This window comes from Phasianus colchicus, chromosome 16 (assembly GCF_987193195.1).
Source record: "Phasianus colchicus chromosome 16, bPhaCol1.hap1.1, whole genome shotgun sequence".
Taxonomy (NCBI): domain Eukaryota; kingdom Metazoa; phylum Chordata; class Aves; order Galliformes; family Phasianidae; genus Phasianus; species Phasianus colchicus.
The window spans coordinates 9,978,347-10,000,729 of NC_143451.1; the positions used below are offsets into that span (position 1 = coordinate 9,978,347).

The 22,383-nt window shown below is 48.2% G+C and overlaps 4 protein-coding genes across 4 annotated transcripts in view; 2 read left to right on the forward strand and 2 right to left on the reverse strand.

Annotated features, from left to right (window-relative positions):
• The window catches only part of GRID2IP (Grid2 interacting protein), a 31,223-nt gene extending 26,148 nt beyond the window's left edge, over positions 1-5,075 (reverse strand). The window contains exons 1-2 of the mRNA XM_090151537.1: positions 4,986-5,075; positions 1,009-1,559 (exon numbers count right to left, since the gene is read on the reverse strand). Of these exons, the coding sequence (XP_090007663.1) occupies positions 1,009-1,551 (543 nt within the window). The 5' untranslated portion in view covers positions 1,552-1,559; positions 4,986-5,075. The remainder of the gene's footprint in view (positions 1-1,008; positions 1,560-4,985) is intronic.
• A 356-nt stretch (positions 5,076-5,431) lies between these two features.
• On the forward strand, positions 5,432-11,236 carry ZDHHC4 (zDHHC palmitoyltransferase 4). The gene is made up of 6 exons (XM_031606514.2): positions 5,432-5,920; positions 7,551-7,624; positions 8,736-8,914; positions 9,007-9,132; positions 9,771-10,015; positions 10,581-11,236. Exons 1-6 carry the CDS (start codon positions 5,798-5,800, stop codon positions 10,863-10,865), a joined length of 1,032 nt encoding a protein of 343 aa, XP_031462374.2. The 5' UTR covers positions 5,432-5,797; the 3' UTR covers positions 10,866-11,236.
• Positions 11,237-12,897: 1,661 nt separating this feature from the next.
• E4F1 (E4F transcription factor 1) lies at positions 12,898-20,008 on the reverse strand. Its single transcript, XM_031606513.2, has 14 exons — positions 19,666-20,008; positions 19,396-19,526; positions 19,203-19,299; positions 18,657-18,862; positions 18,324-18,444; positions 17,887-18,039; positions 17,393-17,559; positions 16,737-16,967; positions 16,340-16,445; positions 15,819-16,036; positions 15,283-15,481; positions 14,866-15,026; positions 14,182-14,244; positions 12,898-13,539 (listed from the first exon to the last, which is right to left on the reverse strand). Exons 1-14 carry the CDS (start codon positions 19,811-19,813, stop codon positions 13,192-13,194), a joined length of 2,349 nt encoding a protein of 782 aa, XP_031462373.1. The 5' UTR covers positions 19,814-20,008; the 3' UTR covers positions 12,898-13,191.
• A 244-nt stretch (positions 20,009-20,252) lies between these two features.
• On the forward strand, positions 20,253-21,840 carry PGP (phosphoglycolate phosphatase). The gene is made up of 2 exons (XM_031606515.2): positions 20,253-20,904; positions 21,306-21,840. Exons 1-2 carry the CDS (start codon positions 20,292-20,294, stop codon positions 21,629-21,631), a joined length of 939 nt encoding a protein of 312 aa, XP_031462375.2. The 5' UTR covers positions 20,253-20,291; the 3' UTR covers positions 21,632-21,840.
• The last annotated feature ends 543 nt before the right edge of the window (positions 21,841-22,383 follow it).

Here is a 22,383-nt window from a genome sequence, read left to right on the forward strand (position 1 = left end):
GTACATTTCAAGGTTACTGAATCTGGGACAGAACAGCAGCTGCTCCCTATGGATGGCTCTACACACTTTTCTGTCTCAAGGTCCAGCGCAGTGAGGACGAGGAATGTGGTGTTTCAGTGAGCCTAGTGCTGGGCCACTTCTTTTATGTTTTTTCCCAGGTTGAGGCTGAGATGCCATGTCCAGTGTGCAGGGGACAGAGGGAGACACTGATCTCAACTGAGACCCCAAGCAACTTTTGGGGATGGCCACATAGTGCTCAGCAGGGGCAGCCCAGCTCCAGCCCTACAAACACCACCTGGGCACTGTTAGAACAGACGCCGTCAGCAGGCAGTGGATCTGCACACAGGGCAGTGCCTGCAAACCCACAGCTCCATGCCCATCTGTGAGGCTGTAATTGGCATGCCGACCAAGGGGCTCTGGCCTACGGATCTCTTTAGGAATGCTTTGTTCCTGTATTAGCTTGGGATCAAAAAACACACAAGCCTGGTTATTTTCATAACAGCATTTTAAAAGGCTGCTTTGAAATGGAAATTAGAAAGATTAAAAAAAACAACTGCGATCAAATTCATAATTAGCGCAGGGTGATGTTTGGTAAATTACCCACTAGGCAGCATTCAGGAGCACAATGAAGATGTCACTGCAGCACTGTTTCTCCCTTTTCACACAGTAGGACTGCATGGGGACGCTCAGGCAGAAGGAGGGCACTCTGGAAGTGTCGGTGTGGTCCCATAGAGCAAAAAGAACGAGCACCTGGGATCCACATCCAAGGCTCTTCATAGCGCCCATTTATTCCCTCAGCATAATTGCAAGATGGGATAGTGTTGGACCATTCTCTCTGGAACTGATGACTGTAGAAGTCTTTTCCAACCCAAATATTCCTATGATTCCCATAGGCAGGGATTCCCATCAGCCTGCCTTGGGTGTTCTCGTGTGAGTGTGCCAGACACGGGATGTGAGGAGCATGGTGCTGAGCTCCATCTGGGTGCCCCCCTAACACCCCATCTTTACCTTTTTGCTGAACTCCTGTGCTTTCTGCTTCCTCTCCATGCGCAGAGCAGCAGCACTGGGTCCGAGGTCCCTCTGTGGCCGCAGCAGCCCCAGCCGCAGCGCTCGCCTACTGCAGGATGCCAGCAGCTCGGCCGCCGCCTCGGCACTGCGCACAGCCACGCCGTCCACCTCCAGCAGCAGGTCCCCAGGGGCGATGCCGCAGGTGGCAGCAGGAGAGCCAGGGGCCACACTGGCCACACGAGGGGGGCTGCCGCCCACCAGCTGCAAGCCCAGGTGTGGGACTGGGGGCAGGTCGGCACGCTGCAGCCGGGACAGCACGCCGATGCTGGGGGGCACGGAGCTGCAGCGCCGGGCTAATGCCAGCAACGCCGGGCAGCCCAGTGAGGCGACGGGTTGCCCCTCCAGCTCCAGCACCTCGTCGCCCGGGCGCAGCCCTGCTGCTGCTGCACTGCTGCCATCCTGCACCCACAGCACGTAGCAGGGCCCGCTGCCACCCAGAGAGAAGCCGAACGCCTCCGGCCAGCCTTGGTTGGTTGTCGGCATGGCTGCAACTGCAAGACACAAAGGGGAGGCGGTGGTGTGGGAGCATTCCATTCAGAGTGGTGCTATGACCCTGCACCCTGGGGCACAAAATGCTCCAAGAGGGGAAATTTTCTTTTGTATTTACCCAGAAATGTTTCTTATTCTCCCACGGTCAGCAGTGAGGACGTGGCATACACCCAGCCCAGTCCAGGGAGTGGAGCAGGGCACCTGCTATGTGTCCATAGAGGTCACTACTTCGTACACACTGTGCTGGTGAACTGACATTCAGTGGCTCTTTTCAATACTCAGCACTGCAAACCCTATTTCCAGCAACATCTGCCAGATCCTTTCAGCCTCCTGAAGCATCTCTTTCTGCCCAGAAAGTGAAAGCCAATGTGTCCCTGTTCTAACCTGGCTACAGCACCCTGAAACACAAAGATGATTTCCAAATTCTCATTCTGTAGTTACTTTCAGTGTTAGGATCCACTTGGTGGATGCAGGGGGGAAGAGAGCTCAGGGTGCAGCAGCCCCAAAGCTCTGCAGGATGTTCTGCCCCAGATGGGATCAGCACAGCCGGTGTCCTCCCAGGCCCCTCAGGTGCTGCTGCAGTGCACGCACATTTGCTGTCTGCTGACACTCGCTCAATTAATTTGCATGCAGAGCTTCACTTCATTTGATCTCAGCCGCCTGAAGATGCTTTTTATTCCCATGTTTATTCCATCCATGTTACTTAACTCACATTAAGCGTTTACAAAAATGAAACAGACTGTTTTATCTGGGCAAATTATCTTAGGGAAACTCTGCAGACTGAATCACTCTGAAGCGTCACTGGGAATGCATTCTGAGTTTCTTGCTCTGCAGATTGAAATGACACAGCAGGCGCCATCCTCATCAGGAAGTGCTAAAAAGGACCAAATGCTCTGTGGAAACCAACACTAAAGGTAATAACCGTGCCCTCCTCCACACAGTGCTGACTGCATTACAGCAGGGCTGATGGCCATGATCACATCATCCTTCCACCTCCACATCCTACTGCTACAGCACTTACAGAATTCCTCTCCAGTCAGCCCAACAGGGCAGGTCTGTCCCACCACGAGGTCCCGGCGTTCCCGGCTGTCCTCCATCACCTGCGCTGCTGTGACACGGCCAAGCGAGGTCCCTGCTGGCCACTCCATGTCCCCATATACTCACGGCACAGCTGAGCCCTCCCAGGTGCTCCAGGTCGAGTCCGGGCACCCAGCAATGCTTTCCTTGCCTTTACTTCCCTCTGCCCTAATTGCCTTTATTGCTATCACAGGGAGAACTACGGATGGACCAATTGCTGCACCAGCCCTGGCTGAGCCTTGCACTGACCTCAGCCTGTAGCTCGAGGGGATTAGGGCCTGAAGGGAGGTACAACAGATTAGATCCCATGGAGGGTAATCCATTACCCACACTGGTAAATCTGAATACGGGCTGTGCTGAGCAGTGGGATGCAGCACTCTGAGCCCCTGGGGCTGGGATTTGGGTGGGAGCACTGCAGCTGCAGAGGTGTCCACCCCACGACCCACACCATGCTGCAGATCTGGATCTGGGCTGGCTGTGGGGTGCTGTTCGGGGCGCTGCCTCTACCAGGCTGCCAGAAGCAGGGCAGACCTCCTCACAACGGGGCACATCCTGAGCACAGACCCCATGCTGCCTCCAGCTCCCCCATAAGCTGCTATTTCTGATTTTCTCCTTTGCTTCCTCAGCACTTAGGGATCCCAGGGCTTAGCATGCTAAGAGGTTTTAGGGTATTACACATCCTGCTGCAGCACTAACAGGAGCAGGAGGCTGCAGAGGGGCAGCACACCCCCATACAGTGCAGAGAGCCATCCTGCCTTCCTGGTGAGTGAATTGGAGCAGTTTCCCAGAAACCTGGGCTACTTGGGGTTAAGCAAATCCTTAAGGAAGGAAGCTGTAGAGCTCCCATGGCTGCACACTGTGCTTTGCTCATCACTGCTGGTGTGCTGGGTGCTTGCGTGCTGCTACCTCAGTGCACTCCTGCAGAAGTGTCAGGGGTCTGAGCTGCTGACTGACTAACAGGCACAACTGTAAGAGATGTTCGTTCTTAATCCTTGCAAGAAATTAGTTGTGAGCTTCCAATCTAAATGTACAGATAGCAAGAGGTTCCTTGAAGATCTCCCAGACTTGGATCAGAAAAGGCTTTTAACTGATTTTCACAGTATTCAGGCTGAGTGAGCTCAGTGCTGAGGCTCACTCTATGGCTGAATCCTCTTCTGCTGTTTTTCTCCCAGCACAGCCCAGGAGGCCTGGGAGCAGAGCAGGACGCAGCTCTGCTGTGCACAGACATGGCACAGCCCCAAGTGTCCCAGGCAAGCACACTATTGCACCAAATATGTATGGTTCCTTCCAACATCAGCTGTACAGCTGTACCCAGAGCTGTGCAGAATGTGTGCTATGATCAGGAGGACAAAAACGGCTCTCGGTGACGACCCAGGAGTGCAGTGTGGGGCTGCAGATTGCTGCTCCAGGCTGCACTCAGACCCCAGCTCGGTGTGCTGCTGTAAAGGAGCTGACCAGGGAAAACAAGATCCAAACTGTGAAATGCCCCTCACTCCCCACAGCCCCTTCTGCCCAGCGCATTTCTCATCTCCCAGCACCCTGCAGCCCTTACCTGCGTGCCCGGAGGATCAGCTGGCAAAACCATCACAGCGCCGCGGAGCTTTGGATCGGTTACCTGGCAGCAGCACCTGGCTGAGTTCCTGTGGCAAACTATCCCAGCACAGTAACCCAATCGCTGTGTGCTGGCAGCAGGGCAGCATGGCCAGGCCGGGGTGGTTTCAGCTAACAGCCATGGGCAGCAGCCAGCACTGCGCTCCCACCCGCTCCCACCCAGCACAAGTACCTGATTTTAGGGCTGGTTCTTGAGAAGCTCCTTGTTGTTTTGAAGAAGAAGGCCACGATATATTTTATAATTTGTTTTTAGAAATAGCTGATTTGAAGGAGTAAATATACCATATATTTTAGTAGTGTCCCTTTAGAAATACAGATGTTGAATTGTTGTATTGTGTGATTAATTCTTGCTTGCAAAACTGTAATAGCTTACAGGCTGTTTCTAATAGTTATGGATGTAGCATTATTGACTAGAAAGCATGTCATAAGGCTATTCTGTTTTATCAAGAGACCTTCAGCAAAAGAAACGCAGTGATGAGATGATGCGAGTAGGCTTATCAAACATCAAAAGAAGCCAGGGCCTCCACACAAGGCTGAATTGTTTCACTGTGGGAGCAGGTTGGGATGCAACAGATAGACATCATACTCCCCTCTATCCTTATCTTCCAACACTCCAGTATATATCCTTAAAATACAGGTTGCCAAACTTATTTCTATCCGAGGATGAGCAGATGTCTGGAAATAACGGCCAAGTGCTGAGTGAGAAAATGTTATGATTTTGGTACCTACGAATTACTTACAACTGCTGTCCTCCTACTGAGCATGCATCGATGAAAAAAGTCCATATAGAGAGTGAGTGAGGAAGACTGCTGGATGAAGGAACAGTTGGTTGGACTGTCACGATGCTAGGAGGATGCCAGACGGCAGAAGAGACTGTGGAATAGAAGAGTGGAAACCTCATAAACCACTACCTGAGATAGGTGTGTATGTGTTAATTTTCTCATGTGTAATTGATGAATATGTACCATATCATGGAGGAATCTGAAGTGCTTATGGTGGAAATACCCCCGGTGCTTCCCGGCACCGTGATAAGGAACACTGGCTGAACGAAAACAAAACTTTGCTGTTAAGTTTCTTCGATTCATTGTTAAACAGCAGTGTAACACTTGGAGCTCCGTTAGAAACCAGGAAACCAAATACCCCAGACGCAGCAAACGCGAGGGCTTTCCAGCAACCTCACAAAGCAGCGCTGCACCCGAGCGGGGCCACGCGGGACCGCGAGAACTGCACAGCGCTCTGACACGACAGCTTTCGCTTTCATTTCGCCTGCTTTCGTCCTCGCTTTGCTCTGCGGACACGGGACGGGGGCCGGGCAGGAGCTCAGCGCCGTGCAGCGCCTGCGGGCTTCTCCCCTCCGAAGCCGCCCCGGCACTGCGGGCGCAGCCGCCGCTTCCGGGTGCAGCCGAGCCGAGCCGAGCCGAGCCGAGCCGAGCCGAGCCGAGCCGAGCCGAGCCTCGGCCTCGATTCGCAGCTCCGGGGCGGCCAAGAATCTCGGTCTCCGGGTCCGGCGCGGCCCCCCCTGCAGGCTCGGCTCCGGCCCTCGGAGCCGCGCATGGACTTTCTGCCGCTCCTGCTGCTCTACCTGTGCCTCGTGCTCGCCGTCGCCGTGCTGTACTGCAGCCACGCGGGGAGCGGGGGCGGCCGCCTGGGCAGGGCAGCCCGCAGTGCCGGCCAGGTAAGGGCTGAGCACGGCGGGGGGCTCCGAAGCGGGGCCGTGGGGCTGGGGGACAGCCGTACACTGAGGCAGTGTGGGCAGGGAAGGGATCCGGCGGTTATTGAACTTGTGCGGTTTATGAGCGTCTGAGCGGACTTTGGTCCTATTGTGCTGCACAGACGCTCATCATCATGGAGAGAAATTTGTTTCCCCGCATTTCTTAATTGTATGAAACGTAGCGATCAGCAGCTAATGCGCTGCTGTGCTGCAAGCTCCCCGTTTGGAGGAACGCGATTGATACTGGTGTGCGTGAAATAAAGACAGGTAGCCCTAAATAGTGTCTCTAGGCACTTTATCTTTTCTGTATCTGGCCCTAATGAATGTGGTGTGTAAGTCTGGAAGCGCATTGCCATCGTTTGCTGCACTCCTTCAGGATCCTTTGCACTATTCTGTGTTAGGAAGTCACCCACGTGCACACAGCACAGCTGTTCCCAGCCCTGCAGCATCTCCCACCCGTCTGCTTGCTGAGCTCCAGTTGTGCAGGGCAGTTGTGCTCACTGTACGGCTCGCATCCCCTCATACCTCTGTCACCACCATGAGAACTTTTTGCTTTGCCCTAGGAAATGTCTGAATTACAAGGAATTGATGTTCTGTGCGTGAGGAAGTAATGGGTTTGAATATAAGGTTAGGCTGTAATTAACACACGGCGGGTTTAGTTTCCAATCTGCAGTTGTGTGATAGGTTGTGTGTAGCTCTGTCTGCAGCGTGTTTCCTTGCTGCACTATGCAGTCTCTTTTAAAAAGACTTGTAACTAGAGCTGCTGATAAGAGGCATACCAGTTAAAAGAAAAATATTTAGCATCTTCTCAACTCTGCATATGTCTTTTGCCTTCTGGTCTTTCGCATCCGAGATAAAAAGCTGTGACTGTGTTTTCTTTCCCTGTCTGCTAGAAATAGGCTCAGCTGCTCTATTTCTTCCACTGATAAAGCAGAGCGTTGCTATAGAGATGTCATCTTCTGAACAGCAGAGCCAAACAATTCCCCAGTCACACACAGTTGCAGAGGATCCCACTGAATGAAGACAGGCAGCTTTCTTCTTCCCTGTGTCTGGCTGTTTTTGAAATGCCAATTAGGCAGATGAGGAGCTGTCAAACAGAGCTGTAGCTGTAGCTGAAGGAACTGGGGTGTGTGTTGTTGTTGGTTTGTTGCTTTGCTTTTTGGTTCTGTATATTTGATAGTTGATCTTTCTGGAGGACAGCAGGCTTTATCTCTTTGCTTATCTCCCCTTACATCTGTCAGATGTCCCAATGAAGCATATTGTAGTTCAGGAATTGCTCAGTTCTATCCCCTGCTTAGCCAGTTACACAGTCTGTAACCTGATAAAAGCTCCTTATAACTTTCACACATTAACCCAGATACATTTGTTTGTGCCTGCTGGGCTTCCAAGAATGTGGAACCTCTCTTCCCTTTTGAAAGCCCCAGCAACATGCCTATCAGGAGCTCGTGTGCCCCCAGAAATGAGCATCCTCCCTGGTGATATGGCTGCAGTGATCTATAGCTGAGGATTTTGTGATTTACATTTTTATTTGAACAGTGCACAAGGCAGAAGTGGTGTTCAATTCAGATAAACACAGTCTTTTTATTTTCCTCAGGTGCTGTCATTAGTAATCCCCACTCGGCTCCAGAGTGTGACACAGAAGGTGCTCCTCAGGCTCTTCCACACACGGTAATCCACATTTACCTCATGCTTTTGACATTATTTTTTGCTAATATTTCTGATTACTGTTGGTGTCCTGTTAGTATTACCCTTAGGTGTTCTCTTTCCATCAGGAGTGCATGCTGGGATTACAGATTCCCATTAAGGTTTGCCAGGCTGTTGTCTTGCTGTTATTTGTGCTGAGAAGATGGTACTCTGAAATATCTGAACGTATTTGATGAATAATGTAGCTCAGCAGCTTCCACTGTAACAGATGTTGATCACACTGGTGGTAAACCACATCCATGGGAGAATTACAGCAAAGTCCCTGGCAGCTGCAGAATGAGTTCAGGCAGAGCTTGCTCTCTGCCCCTCAAATCCCATTACATCCAGCAGCCTGGATGTGCAGGTGGCTCACAGGAAGCTGCCAATGTCTAGCCTGCTGGATTGAGGTGAATTTAGCAGTGTCGTGTAAAATCTGGTGCTTTAAGATCTGTTTCAGAAAATTCTTAAATACTCATCCTGTGGGGGCAGCAACTCAAATATGCCAGGTAGTTCAGGGACATAATATTTACAGCTGTTGAATGCACACCGCTGTTGTTTGTTTCCTGCTGTGCAGATTTTCTGGTGTTAGTTAACACTGCCCTAGAGAGAGTGGTTTCACTGTTGAATGTGCAGTCAGCAACAGAGCAATTATCTAATGAGCTTGGTGTAGCTGTCAGTGCTAGATTACGATTTGTGCTGGAGGCACTTTGATCCTTCAAGCACACTGTTCCACTGCATCACCTCACTGTGTTTCACAGCAGTACACAGCAAATGTATTTTGGCAGAATGTTTTATAGCCTATTGCTATGGCATGTTTTGGCAGCACCAGGGGACTGTGAGACTGCCCTTGACTAACTGGTGGAAACTAATCCAAAGGATGTGCTGATAATGGATGCGAGTTTAGTTGGCATATTTAAAGGAGTGTGAAGAAGAGAAGGTGGAGCTCCTGGGTGGAGATAACACTTAATATGCAATCTGTGCTGGCTTGAAAACCTGAAAGAGGTGTCTCCTTGCATTTGGAAAGTCTTTGCTGAGCCTACTTGATCTGTTGATCAGCATGCTTAATATTAACTAGACCATCTCCTTGCTGTTGCAGAAACTATTTGTTTGTTGTCCTGCACATAGCCTTGCAAGCAGCAGTTTATGCTGAATACACATGGGAAGTGTTTGTTTACTGCTGGGAGCTGGAGTTCCACCTCGTGCTGCTGCTGCTGCCCTACCTGCTGCTGCTTGGGAACATGGGCTGCTTCATTCTGTGTTCCTGTGCCAATCCTGGTAAGCTCATGCTGAATGTGGGCTGTGGCTGTGTGAAAATAGAACCTTGCTAATACCAATACTTTTACTTTTTTGTCTTGTTTCTTTCACAGGTATAATAACAAAATCAAATCATGCATCACTGATGAAGACTTATGCATATGATGGTGTATTATTTCAGGAAGGCATTGTGTGTGCTACGTGCAACGTGGAAAAGCCAGCCAGATCAAAACATTGCAGTAAGAACTTTAACTTCCTTGACAAGCAAAATAATACATTTCCAAATTAATTCTTTATCAGTAGTTGCAATTCATAGTACATCTATTTTATTATCCAGTTCAATGCACATAGAATTTTGTTCAGTTTCAGTAGGGTTCCACATCACAGCTGCCCTTTGCCCATTTGTGCTATTATTTGTTCTCACAGAAATGACCAGTTCTGAAGGCATTGCCTTGGGCCAGGGATAGACAAGCTGTTGAACATCTAGAGGTGAAATAAAAAATATTGTCTGACAAGAGTTCAGAATTTCTTGTTTTTCTGGCAGAATTTGCTGCTGTCATCATCATTTAAAATAAAGCAGGCTAGTTACAGTCTCTACCTGTTCACATGCTGTGTTAGGCAGTACTGCCAGAGAAAGCAAAATGCTTGAGCTGTAGTCTTGGTAAATAAAATTAAGAAATGAGGTACATATCTTTGTTTTTAGTGTTGTTTATTTGGTGGTGAGTAGTTGAATTTCCTTTAATTTACACTATCAGCTAAATCATGACTGCAATTCTCTCTTTTTTTTTCTTGAATGCAAAGCTGTCCTACACTGTGTAAAAATTGAATCAGTCACTTAAAATCAAATAACTGACTTCTCTTGTTCACTTTTGATCAGGTTTTTGTGATGTCTGTGTACACCGTTTTGATCACCACTGTGTATGGGTCAACAACTGCATCGGTGCCTTCAATGCAAAGTATTTCTTCCTCTACCTCTTCACACTGACTGTGATGGCTGCAACCATTGCAATCATCACTGCAGCATTTCTCATCCAAGTGGTGCTGCTCTCAAATATGATGCACGGGATTTACATTGATGACCAAGGACAGGAGCACGCTGTTGAGATTTTCTTTCTCATCCAGGTAAGCTTACACTGGCTGGGCTCTTAGCCTATAAAAAGATTTATCTGTGTCTTTGCTTATGGAGATCTTCAAGTCCACCTGTTCTCACAGGCAGAATGTAGTCAGATGGCAGTTCTTTACTAACTTACACAGCTATTTAGGTTTAGAAAACTGAAGATTACTTTAACGATATGGGATTTTTCTCATAGCATTTTGTTCACATTCTCATTCTTTGGATTTTTGTGTCTCAACTGCTTTAACTCAGCAGATCTGATACGTGAAAATGACTGTATTCCAATGACCATCTATTTTAGTTCTGTTTAGGAAATGGCCATCAACCCTTGAGATAAGTATGTTAAAGTAGGACCCTTCTACCCTGGAATTTAGATCCTCAAACGTTTTCTCACACTTTTAAGCAAAGAGTGGCTGAGTCACTCTGGCACTTCACTCATTTTGCTTTTCATTCCCTTCATCCACTTCTGTAGTATGGCAGTGAGGTGATATGTAACAACTGCTTTATTCTCTTATGCCATGTGATTTAATAGCCCAGCTTTATAACCAAATCATTCTTTTCTTTTCTTTGCAGCACCTTTTCTTGACTTTTCCTAGGATTGTCTTCATGCTTGGTTTTGTTATTCTTCTCACACTTATACTGGGTGCATACTGCTGTTTCAACCTATACTTGGCCTTAACCAACCAAACCTTCAATGAATGGTATAAATTCAGAAGATACAGGCATTCTCATCATCTAACATTGCAGCCTTGTGACAGACAAGTTGTCTACAAAAATGCTTATGCTAAAGGAGTCTGGATGAATTTAAAGGAAATCTTTAAGTCTCCCGCAGTGCTGGAAAGAAAGAAGAAAAAATGAAGATGATACTCTTTATTGTTGTTATTTTTTTAACTTTTTGTAAAATGTGCTTTGATACCACAGGGAACTTTGTTCAAATAAGAAAAAAAAAACAATTTCAATTAGTTGGAAACTTTTCATAACGGTGATCAGTCTTCCAGAAAGAAAAAGCTGAAGCTCCTGCAAGTTTGTCTATAACACTACTCAGATCAGCTGTGAAAGCAACTTGTTTGTCTTCTCAGACACAACTGCAGTCCAGAAGATTGCTGTACTTGAGTTAGGTTCAGCTAAGGTACATGTACACAATTAACTTTTATATATACACACACACACACATATGGTTACTGTTTGTATGCTGCAAAATATATGCCACAGTGTAATTGGCAAATGGAGTTCCTGAGTTGCCTTAGTATATCTTATGTACATCTTCCTGCAGGAGACCTTGGAGGAACATAGCAATGCCACACATATGGAAGTGGTAAATGTCTAAATGCACTGATTTGTCTGTTACTTACACTGTGTTTGCTCTGCAGAAAGATCACAACTGACAGCAATATTATAATTAACAATCCCTTAGCAGAACTCTCTTTAAGTTACTCGGTGAGATGCTGTTAGAAGTCCTGGTAACGAACTTGCTGGCATGGAGGTGCAAGCCTGGACCAACAGACTGCAGTGAATCTCTCTGTGCAGTAGCAAGAGCTAACAAAGAGCTGTTGTGAGCTCTGACGAAGCTTCATCTTTTTGTGAGTACCTTTGTTTGGCCAATGTTTAACTTGTTACCAGTATGTAGAAGGAGTTGCATATATTCAGCTAAAAAACAGGAATGCTCAGATTCAGCAGTTAATGTTACACTGCAAATTTGAATGAGTATGGAACGCCTTACTTTCAGAAAGGAAGCTACAAGTGCTGCTCCTTAGCTGCTGAATCTCTTTTGATGCCCATTCTTAGCAATTTTACAAGATGCTGCTTTAGCATTACTAAAATGGTGGGCTTCTGATCAAATTTCAGCATCCTGAAAGAGTATTAAAAACGGTGATTGAGCTCTGGAGATGCAGGTTCTGGCAGATTACAAACTTAATCCTTCTGGTATTTTTCATTTTCATTCTGCTGCTTGAAATTGTGACCCTGCTGTAGGTATTTCTTTGCATTTCTGGCATTTTTCTGCAGTGGAAGTCAACAGCAGCTCAAGCTGTTTCTTGGGCTGCCCTCCTGCGTTCACAAAATGGATCCCATTAGAAGTACAGCAGTAATATGAGTTTCCACTTCTGTACTGGGAATTCTCTAGGTGATCTTATCAGTGGACTTCCAAAAAAAAAAACAAAAAAAAACACTCTCTGACTTAACCATCAAAGAGAGAGGTAAATTTATGGCTATGGAAGTAACTTTCTATAATCCCTCTGACTGGAATTTAGCTGTAGATCACTTGAAAGATCTCCAAAAGCATAGATGCACAAATCTGAACTTGCAGAGATTTGCTTGGGATGAAAACTTGTTTTTGACTCACCAAAGGATGAGGGTTTCTTAAGCATGTTATGTATCCTGTTCTTTTCTCCTTCCAGAAATTGTTCTGAGTGATAATATAGCAGAAATAATAGGAAAAGTGTAGTAAGAACTTTAAATAACTTTATTTTTAAAAATGTATTTACATGCCTAATCTGTACAATATGCAATTACAAATCCATATATGGTTCTAAAAAATTAATGTACAATATGGCTTTACACACCAACAGACTAGCTCTCAGAGTAGCCTGTCTGGCTTTGCAAGGGTACAATGATGCGTTCTTTATAGACCAGTACATAAGGCTACTTGTCCAGGATATAAAATACTTTAAAAATAAAAATACTGCAGTACCATGCCTTAGGAGGAGTAAAGTAGTGAGGTTAAAGGCATGAAAGCGTTTGACTGGTGGTAAATGCACACCAGAACTCCTTAGGTTTGGTTTTCTTGGTTTGTTTTAAATGCATATGATTAATTTTAGTCATCTCTTATGAGACCCACCAAATGCTTCACTTTCTGAATCCTCTTAAACACTAAGATGCTACTGTCCTGTGGTCAGAGGTAAATGCTTTACAAAGGAATTTCCTTTACTTGAAGGAGCTGCATAAAAAACTGTCAAATGTGGCATAGTGGTCACTTTCAGAGTAAATCCATGCAGAGGGCTTTAACTACTGTCACTTCCATTTTAAACAGAAAACATCTCAGGGCTGTACCATCCTGTTAAGCCATTTACCTATGGAAGCACTCTCTTCCTCTCTGAACAACTGTAATGGCAAACTTAAGACTGATCAATCTCCCCAACCTGGAGAAAAACAGTAAGTTTAACTTACAGTAGCTGCATGCTGTTCATTACACAATCACAGTCTGGACTTCCACCTCCCCTTCCTGGGAGGCAATAACAAACTCTCCTGTATGTTCCATTATTTCAATGTCTTCTGATGCCACCATTGTCACTGTTGCTTCTTCTGTCTCAATGCTACCTTCTGTTGTCAGCACTGCTCCTTCTCCAATGGCAGAAGCCAGTGTCATAGCGACCTGCTCTGTGAGGCTTTCAGGGGTTGCAATGGTGATAGTGTCTGCAGCATCTGTGGTTACTTCAGAGTTTTCTGCTACGGTGACGTTCTGTACGATGATCTGGTGACCAGAGTTTGCTTGATTTACTATTTGTTGCACAACCTTCATAATGTGACTGTCAACCTACATTATGAGAAAAGTGGCCACGTTATTTCCCGATGTGTTGCACTGTTAGAAGTACAGTCGTCATCATAGCTGAAAACCACGTTTGATGATCAGTAGTGCAGTACAGCAAGCAGCATTTAGTTCCCATTTCCTCCAGCTGCTCACTGAAGCCCTCGTAAACCCAAGAAAAGCAGAGTCTTAGAGCATGTATCTTGTGTTACTGAAGATGTTTTGCCAGCAGGGTACTTCCTGGACTTAAGTCAAAGTATTGTTTGTGGTAAAATCTTAACAGTACACACTTAGTTGTTCAAGACAGGCTGGCTACAACTGAGGAGTCTCTGATTTTGCAACAGCCACTATTTCTAGCCTTCAGGAATTCATAAAGAGGTAATTTCTCACGGCTGAAGTGGCATCATACAATTCTGTTTAGCCAGCAGCTACAGTCACATGTACTAAGAACTACAGTTTACTAGCCTCCATCACTGACAGGGTCTGGGGTTAGACTGAGCTTTGTTCAAACTTGGTATGGTCACTGTTATTATTTTATACAGACAAGTCTGCAGAACTGCTTATTTAGCATGACTTCCAGACACTCAAAGTAGTTCATAACATTTAGAGGGGAGTCACAGAAAGAACAGTTTAAGTAAGTGGCTGCTTTACCTCATGTCTTGTTCCCTCCATTATTTCAGTAGCTTCACTGGTCTCCATATCTTCAGTAGCAGTCTTGAAAGACAAAATAGAGTGATTCCTTTTTTAGATAATTAGTTTGTTTTTTTTTTAAATTCCATTTCCAAGATGAAAGATATCACGATCTTTTATAAAATCATCCTGTTTCCCCCCACAATGCAGTAACTACTCTAGAGACAACTCCTTAAATTTTTCTCCAAATCCCATTATAAATGGCTACTTCACAGTAATGCAGAGTGCTCAGAAAGAGGACATCCTCTCTCAGCAGGATTCTGCCAACTGGCAGATTTTTCTCCTATTAGTAGCAGCCCCAGTGTTTACTATGGCAGCACTAAACAGACTCAATGAATGGACTGTTATTCTGCACAGATGATAGCTGTCTCCCTGTCACAAAGAAGGAGAAAATGAAATGCATCAATTGTTGCTTTTTGATGGTCACAAAAACTGTTTCAGACAAAATAAGCTAACTAGAAATGGGAGAAGAAGAAACTGAAGTTGAAGGAAAGCTGAAGCAAGTGTGAGAGGTCAGAAGATCTTGAATAGAAGTTCTTAGCTTCAGCTTCAGCCTTCTGATTAACTATTGCCAGCCTTTCCCACGTCCTCATTTTCCCGCCTCAGTTATGTGCAGGACAACAAGGCTGCTTGCTCGCTACTTACCTCAATGATGTATTCCTGAGTGTCTGCCACCACTGAAGAAAACTCTACCAAAACAGTATGAGGATCTTCAGAGATGACTGTTGCGGCTAAATTGTCAGCTGACTGGCTTTCCTCAGACACCATCACTTCCTCCACCTCTTTCAAAGCCAGAAGGCAGCCACCTGAATGGAATTCCAAAAATGCCATAAAAAGACAATTTACATAACCAACACAAATTTGGGAATACCTGGCAAATGCTATACAACACTAATGGGACCCCTTTAACAAGATACCACTGACAGCAATCAGCAGGCTTTAATCCTACCAAGCCAATTAATGTTATAGAAGAGTTCTATGCTTCATTACTTGTCCAAACCTGATCCTGGAAGAAACATGCATCTGCCCTTACTGCAACAGAGATAAACTTGGCCATCTCACCTTTGGTCTTTAAGTGCCTGTTTAGAGTGCCGTGCTCTGCGAAGCCTCGCCCACACTTGTAACACTTGAAAGGCTTTTCCCCCGTGTGATGGCGGATGTGGCGGACCAGAGAGCCCTTTTCCCGAAAACCCCGGCTGCAGTACTGGCACACGTAAGGCTTGTCCTCCAAATGCGTACGGAAATGAACTTGCTGAGCATTCTGTAGAGAGGAAAGTACCAAGAGCAGCTAAAGGGAATGACTTAATCAAGCAAGCAGTATTTTAGCTTTCAATGCGAAAGTCAGCGTGTTTGAGGACTTCTAACCAAAGGCATGATAAAGATGTTTGTATTATTTTCATACATGAAGGAACAAGTTCCTCAGAACTATGAATTAAGACTGCCTTTCTTGTCCCTACTGATACAAAAGTGTCTTCTGCTCTTGTAAGAGGACAGGAGCTGGCATTTGTTTGTTTCAGTAGTGAAGCCTCCTAGCTTATCCCAAACCCAAGCTCTGGAAAGGAAACTCTCAGGGTGAACCTGACACAAGGCAGACACACCTTGGTTTTGTACCGCTTGCCACACTTTGGACAGGAATATGGTCGTTCATCAGAATGCACCCTTCGATGCCCCTTGACATGTGCAATAGTCTTGTAGAGCTTGCCACACTCTCCACAGCGGAAACGCCGTTCATTGACGTGCACCTCCTGATGCTTTTTTAACAGGTAGCCCTTCGTGAACTCTTTGCCACATTCCTCACACTTAAAAGGCTTGTAATCTAGAGAGAGAAAGCATTAATGACAGAAATGCTTTAAGTTGGCCCCTTCACAAAACTCTACTTCTGCAGATGCCAGGCAGGTCCGGAAGCATGGAGCCTTTTTGTTAAGCTCTAGAACAAAGTGTAAAAGAATAACAAAAACCATTGCTCTGATCTTTTCATGTTTTGTGTTAAGCATCAACAGAAGTTGTATGGCTGATGTTTCTGTAAAGGCAAAGAATGAGAAACAATGAAAACGACACTGTGTTCAAGATCCTGGTAAGAGAAGATGCATTTTAGACGAGCTGTGCATTACAGCCTTACCTAAATGTCCTTTGATATGTGTTTCAAGGGAAGCAGCTTCACTAAAAGCTTCATTACAGTGAGGGCAAATGTAACTTTTGTAGCCGTTTGTTCTTTCTGCATCTGTCTATTGGAAAGAAAATGGTACAGTATATATCTTTTTTTACTGCTCTGTATAGTAATTTTTTGTAACTACATTCCCAATTAAATACTCCAGCTTTCACCCCCCATCCCTCCCAAAAAAGACTGATACTGTTAACAGGAGCGTGCACTAACATGCAATAAAGCATGCAATAAAAACTGGCACAAAGACAAAGGGACAGGGAGAGGTGCATGGAAGATAATGTTCAGGGTGGTCAGGATTACACTACTATTCACAACGAAGTGCAGGCACAGAAGATTAAGAGTGCAAACATACAGGCTCTGATGGTTCTACTTCGGCATGCTGTTCCCCACATGGCTCCTCTTCTCCTGCTTCCACCACTTCATTTTTTATTTCTTCTGTAGCAGCTACAGCAGGCTCATCTGCCTTCTGCATTTCTTCCACAGCAACTCTCTCTATCACAATGCCAGAATTCCTCATGGCCTGCCTCAGCAGATTCTCGCTGTTTGCTTCCCCCTCACATGGCAGCTCCTTAGGATGCGATTGCTAAAGGAATCAATATTCCAAAACTTGGTACAACAGACACACAGGCTTTTTGTGATATTTGGTTGAAAAATCAAAAAGAGAATGATCTTAAACTGGGAAGATGAGACCAATCTGTACTCTGACAACGTTCAGAGAATAAGCTTTTGCTTCTGTCAGCGTCTTGCAGCAGTGCAAGCAATGTAAACAGCTTCTCACATTTTGCATCATCCAGTAAGGGACCCTATGCATCTCAATGTATGCTCCACACTCAAACAAGGTCAAAGCAGAGTTTGCCTTATTTGCTTTCAGATGAGAGAGGAGCTAATTATCCATTTATTTTTCACTGCACAGATTTATACTTAGCACCTGAGAAAATTTCACAAGGTAAAACCCTTCAAACTACTTCTTGCATAAAATACACAATATTCAAGAGAAATAGAACTCACATCTTCATCCAGAGATTTTGCATCTACAACAGGAAGCTCCTGCATTTGGACATGGACTTCATGAAGAACATTGCCTTTTGCATCTGTCACTAGATGAATCACAGGTGAGGTCTCAATGGATTCACTCGCTACTGATGGAACAGCTTCTGAGTTTGAACTACAGGATCCTTCAAGAAAAGTAGAATGTATCACCTGATGTACCACCCACCCTCATCCATTTACTGTGCCCTACAATAAATGTTTTAGAATATGAAGTGCTTATTAAAACCATCCTTGTAACAGATTCTCAAACATTCTTTATAGCCTGGCATCAACTATGTGCACTTCGGGTTAATAGTTTTGATCTAGACAAAAAAAAGGACATTTTCCAGTGTAAAAGAGAAACTGACTATCAGTGCAAAATGTTTCTTAAATGAAAAAGAATGTATAGTTTGAGTGCCAGGAGCATGCTTGGTTTTATCAGACACAAGGCAGTTGTTCACAGCATCACTGACCTGTGGGCAAATCATCTTTATTGACTACTATTTCCTTGTTCATGTTGAAGCGAATTTTTTCAGTGCAAGGCGTCAGAGATTTCAGATGCCGAGTCAACGCTCCTGATTCCCGGAAGCTTTTCCCACATTTCTTACATTTGTAAGGTCTTTCATCTGGGAATGACAAGAATCAAAATAACAGTATTAAACCAACAGCTGCCAGTTTAAGTTCTGTGTAACAGACTTACAGACGAGCGCTTTCAACTGCTTACAGCAAGCAGATTATGCTTATGTCACAACCCTGCACTGCCTCCCAGCATCCCAGACATCAGGAAACTCAACAGTCTCAACTCAGCTCAGTGGAAAATGGAAAGCAGCAATAAATTCCACTCTAAAGTGTGCTGGATAACAACACACAGTGCACCCCGGCAACAAGGAGCAACTTGAAGTTCTCTTACCAGTATGACGCCGATGGTGTCGAATCAGAGACCCCTTTGTCCGAAAGGAAGTTCCACAGAGTTTACATTCATAGTCCTTTCTGCTGCTGTGAGTGATCATGTGAGCTTTGAGGATGCTTGCCTGGGGTAGAAATCACACTTTGAAAGAAGTCTCAACAAATTAAATATTTTACATTTCAATGAAAAAGAGCAAAAATGTTCTTTTTCAAAGGTGAAGTTCTAATTTCAAAGTATATCACACTGTAGAAAAGCATGTTGTTATCAAGTCTTGTCTTAGTAGAACAGCTAGCCTCAAGTTAGTGCTAACCCAAACAGTGTAGAAGTTACACTTACTGTTTTAAATGTCTTCTGGCACAACTCACACACATACCGCCCTTCTTTGTTGACCAGAAGCTTAACCTTTATCAGCTCTGTGGCAATATCCTGCTCCTGATCATCGGGGTTGCCTTGCTCTTCAGTGACATCGCCATCAACGTGACCATTTGGGTTTTCAAAAACGTGGTCTCCTGCCACAATGACTTCTTTTATGTGCCCGCTACCTGGGAAAAGGACACAGACAGTTATGTTCTGTACAAAAGACAGCTTTACGTGCCTATGTCGGATCAACGTATTGCTCCAGAATTTCAAGTGGCAGGAAGGAAAAAACAGATGCTTTAACCTGGAACACTTGTCTTTGTGAAGTCGGTATTGCTGATATTAGAATTTTGGAGTGAAAGCTTAAATCTAAGGATAGCTTTTGCATCTTGAGGATAATGCCCAGCCCTGAGAGCATAACACAGAAATGTCCTCTATGGGCCACAGCACAGCTGGCACAGGGAATAATGCTGGAAAAGCGAACCACCCCCTAACACAGGGCCACAAAGGCAGCACCGCGCTCACCTACGATAGCCGACGCGTTGCCGATCTCCTCTGCTATCGAGGATGCTTCAACAACGATATGAGCAACGGTTATGGACTCCTCGACCGCGGGAACGACCTGTGGGGGCGGAGATGGTGTCAGCAGGAAGGGCTGAGCCCCCGGAGTCACCGCGCTGCCCCCAGCCCTCGGACGGGCGCCGGGACCCGCTGTCACCTTCGGTCCCTCGGGGCCCAGGGGCGGCTCCGGGCCGCGCTGGCAGCGCTTCTGGATCTTGTGCTGCACGAACTCCTCCAGGGAGGTGAACTCCGCCTGGCAGCGCCCGCACTTGTGCACGTCATCCTCGTCTGCAACGTAAATTCGGTCGGCGGGTTCGGGGATCGCGGGGATCGCGCCCAAACCGGAGCTGCGGCCGCTCCTGCCGGGCCCGTCGCGGCCGGGCCCCCGCCGCCCCCCGGCCCCGCTCCGCCCGGGCCCCGCCGGTACCTTCCTCGCCGAAAGGCGCCGGGAGGCCGAGGAAGGCGCCGGACCCGCCGCCGGGCCCGGAGCCCGCGGCCGCCTCCCCCTCCCGCTCCTCGGCCGCGGCTGCCGTAAGCGCCGCCGGCCCCGCGCTCGTTGCCACCGCGGCCTCCATGTCGCAACGCGCCGCACCGCCAAGATGGCGGCTTTACGGCCGTGTCGTCATAACAACGGGCCGCGTGCCGCGGGACGGCGGCCGAAGGGGCTCGGCGGGGAACGCGGCCCCGAGCGGGGGTTCCGGGAGCGCCGTCGGTCCGACGGCCTTCGGGCGGTGCCCCCGCGCGCCCCCCGCTGACCTTTGACCCCGCGCCCCCATGAACCCGAGCCTAACGGGTTACTACGCGGGGCGGGCGGGGCTCGCGGCGGGGCCGCCCAACGGGCTCGGACGACCGCCCGCCGCCGGCCAACCGCGGCGCGTTGGGGGCGGGGCCGCGAGCAGGTTGGCCAACGAGAGCGGAGGGAGCCGGCCGCGCGGCAAGGCGGGGAAAGGTCCGAGCGGCCGGTTCCGTCCAATGGGAGCGAGGGCCGGGCGGAGCGCGGCCAATGGGAGCGGCGGAGGGGCGGGCTTCGCTCCGAAGCGCGGCGAGGCGGCCATGGCGGCGACGGGCGGGCGGCGGTGCCGGCGGCTGGAGGGCGAGACGGCCCGGGGCGTGCTGGCCAACGCCGACACGCTGCTGTTCGACTGCGACGGCGTGCTGTGGCGCGGCGAGGCGGCGCTGAGCGGCGCGCCGGCGGCCCTGGGCCGTTTGGCGGCGGCGGGCAAGCGGCTGTGCTACGTGACCAACAACAGCAGCCGCACGCGGGTCGCTTACACCGAGAAGCTGCGGCGCCTCGGCTTCCCGCCCGCCGAGCCCCGCCACGTTTTCGGCTCGGCCTTCTGCGCCGCCCGCTACCTCCGCCAGGCCCTGCCGCCCGGCGCCGCCGCCTACGTGCTGGGCAGCCCCGCGCTCGCCGCCGAGCTGGAGGCCGCCGGGATCCCGCACCTCGGGCCCGGCCCCGCCGCCCTGCCCGGCCCCGCGCCCGCAGACTGGGCCCAGGCGCCGCTGGAGCCGGCGGTGCGCGCCGTGCTGGTGGGCTTCGACGAGCACTTCAGCTACGCCAAGCTGTGCCAGGCGCTGCGCTACCTCCTGCGCGGCCCCGACTGCCTCCTCGTCGGCACCAACCGCGACCACCGCCTGCCGCTGGAGGGCGGCTCCGCCATCCCCGGTACCGGGCGCGGGGGTCGGGGGGTGGGGGAGGCCGGCGCCCGGACGGAGAGAGTAGCTCCCGTCCGCGGCTTTGCTTTGGGGCGGCGGCTCCTCGCCGTGCTTCTTGGTCTGGTTGTTGGGTGTTTCTGCGGGGAGCCACGGGTTGGACTCGGTGATCTGTACGGGTCCCTTCCAGCTCGGGCTGTCCTGTGATTTGTTTTCCTACGGGCGTGGCGGTTCCTGTTTTATCTCGGTGCGGGTTGTCCCTCCCCTCCTAGCAGGCTTTCAACTACTGGGCACCGAGTCCTGAAGCCCTCTGTGCAAAGCTGGGTTTTTGAAGTACCCCACGTGTGATTTTGTGCCGTCTCCTGCGAATGCTGAGAGTCCTTTGCAGTCCTTAACCGATATTTCTCCCCCCAGGGACCGGCTGCCTGGTAAAAGCTGTGGAGACAGCAGCAGAGCGCGAGGCTTTCATCGTCGGGAAGCCCAGCCGTTATATATTTGACTGCGTGGCCAGCGAGTTTGACATCGACCCCGCACGCACCATCATGGTGGGGGATCGGCTGGACACGGACATCCTCATGGGCAACACCTGCGGCCTCACCACCCTGCTGACACTCACCGGGGTCAGCACGCTGGAGGAAGTGAGAGGGCACCAGGAGAGTGACTGCCCTGCCCGGCAGAGCCTGGTGCCTGATTACTATGTTGATAGCATAGCCGACCTTCTTCCGGCACTCGAGGATTAATAGAGCAGAACGCTGGCAGCCCTGGGAGCCGTACCCCAAGGAGGGCCCCAATTAATCATCTCGTGACAGTAACGTACTTGCTATGAGACCACCTGAAGTTAGCAGCCCTTAGGTTTTTAACCCTTCTGTCCTCTTGGTATGATTTTGTTTACATCTCGGTCTTTTAAAATGCACTTTGAAACAAAGAGGGCATTATGGTGTCACCCAGGTCTTGTGGGTTTGGAGTTGTTTTTTTGTTTTTTTTGTTTTTAAATAATAAGCAACACGTATAGCCAAACACTTGTGATACTCAGTGTCATGTTGTCCTCTGGACTGAGTTGAGGAAAGCAGAGCTGATAGAGCTGAGAAAGAGAACCCAGCAACTTGCAGCGTGTCCTCCTGGACATACTGTGACTCAGTCTGATTTATTCAGGGAAATGACTTTTGGAGTGTCTAGTAACTTAGCAGCTGTGCTTGGGAATGCTTGCAGTGGCTGACAGAATTAGTATTTGGCCTTTGGATTGATTTATTTTTTTTTCCAGATTGGGTCTCCTTCTGCAGTATGGCCCACTCTAAGTGTGACTTAGGAACTGAAAGCGGTCTCCTTTATGTGGCCGTTTCAAATTGCACTTGTAATGCAGATAGGGTGATTCCACATGCAAAATACAAGCGGTGTCTTCTGTATACTGTAGTTGTCTGGGTGTTGGGTGTATGTGTAAAGTACATGTACATACAAGAACTACCCTAATCCTAACTCTATGTCAGAATATATT

Coding starts and splice junctions, on each gene's coding strand:
- E4F1 (XM_031606513.2), bottom strand. CDS start 19,813: ATGGAGGCCGCGGTGGCAACGAGCGCGGGGCCGGCGGCGCTTACGGCA. Junction 16,446..16,736: donor AAGTAGAACCATCAGAGCCT/GTATGTTTGCAC, acceptor TCTTTCCAATAG/ACAGATGCAGAAAGAACAAA. Junction 15,027..15,282: donor CAGGCACTTAAAGACCAAAG/GTGAGATGGCCA, acceptor AATTCCATTCAG/GTGGCTGCCTTCTGGCTTTG.
- PGP (XM_031606515.2), top strand. CDS start 20,292: ATGGCGGCGACGGGCGGGCGGCGGTGCCGGCGGCTGGAGGGCGAGACG. Junction 20,905..21,305: donor GGGCGGCTCCGCCATCCCCG/GTACCGGGCGCG, acceptor TTCTCCCCCCAG/GGACCGGCTGCCTGGTAAAA.
- ZDHHC4 (XM_031606514.2), top strand. CDS start 5,798: ATGGACTTTCTGCCGCTCCTGCTGCTCTACCTGTGCCTCGTGCTCGCC. Junction 8,915..9,006: donor GTGTTCCTGTGCCAATCCTG/GTAAGCTCATGC, acceptor TTTCTTTCACAG/GTATAATAACAAAATCAAAT. Junction 9,133..9,770: donor AGCCAGATCAAAACATTGCA/GTAAGAACTTTA, acceptor ACTTTTGATCAG/GTTTTTGTGATGTCTGTGTA.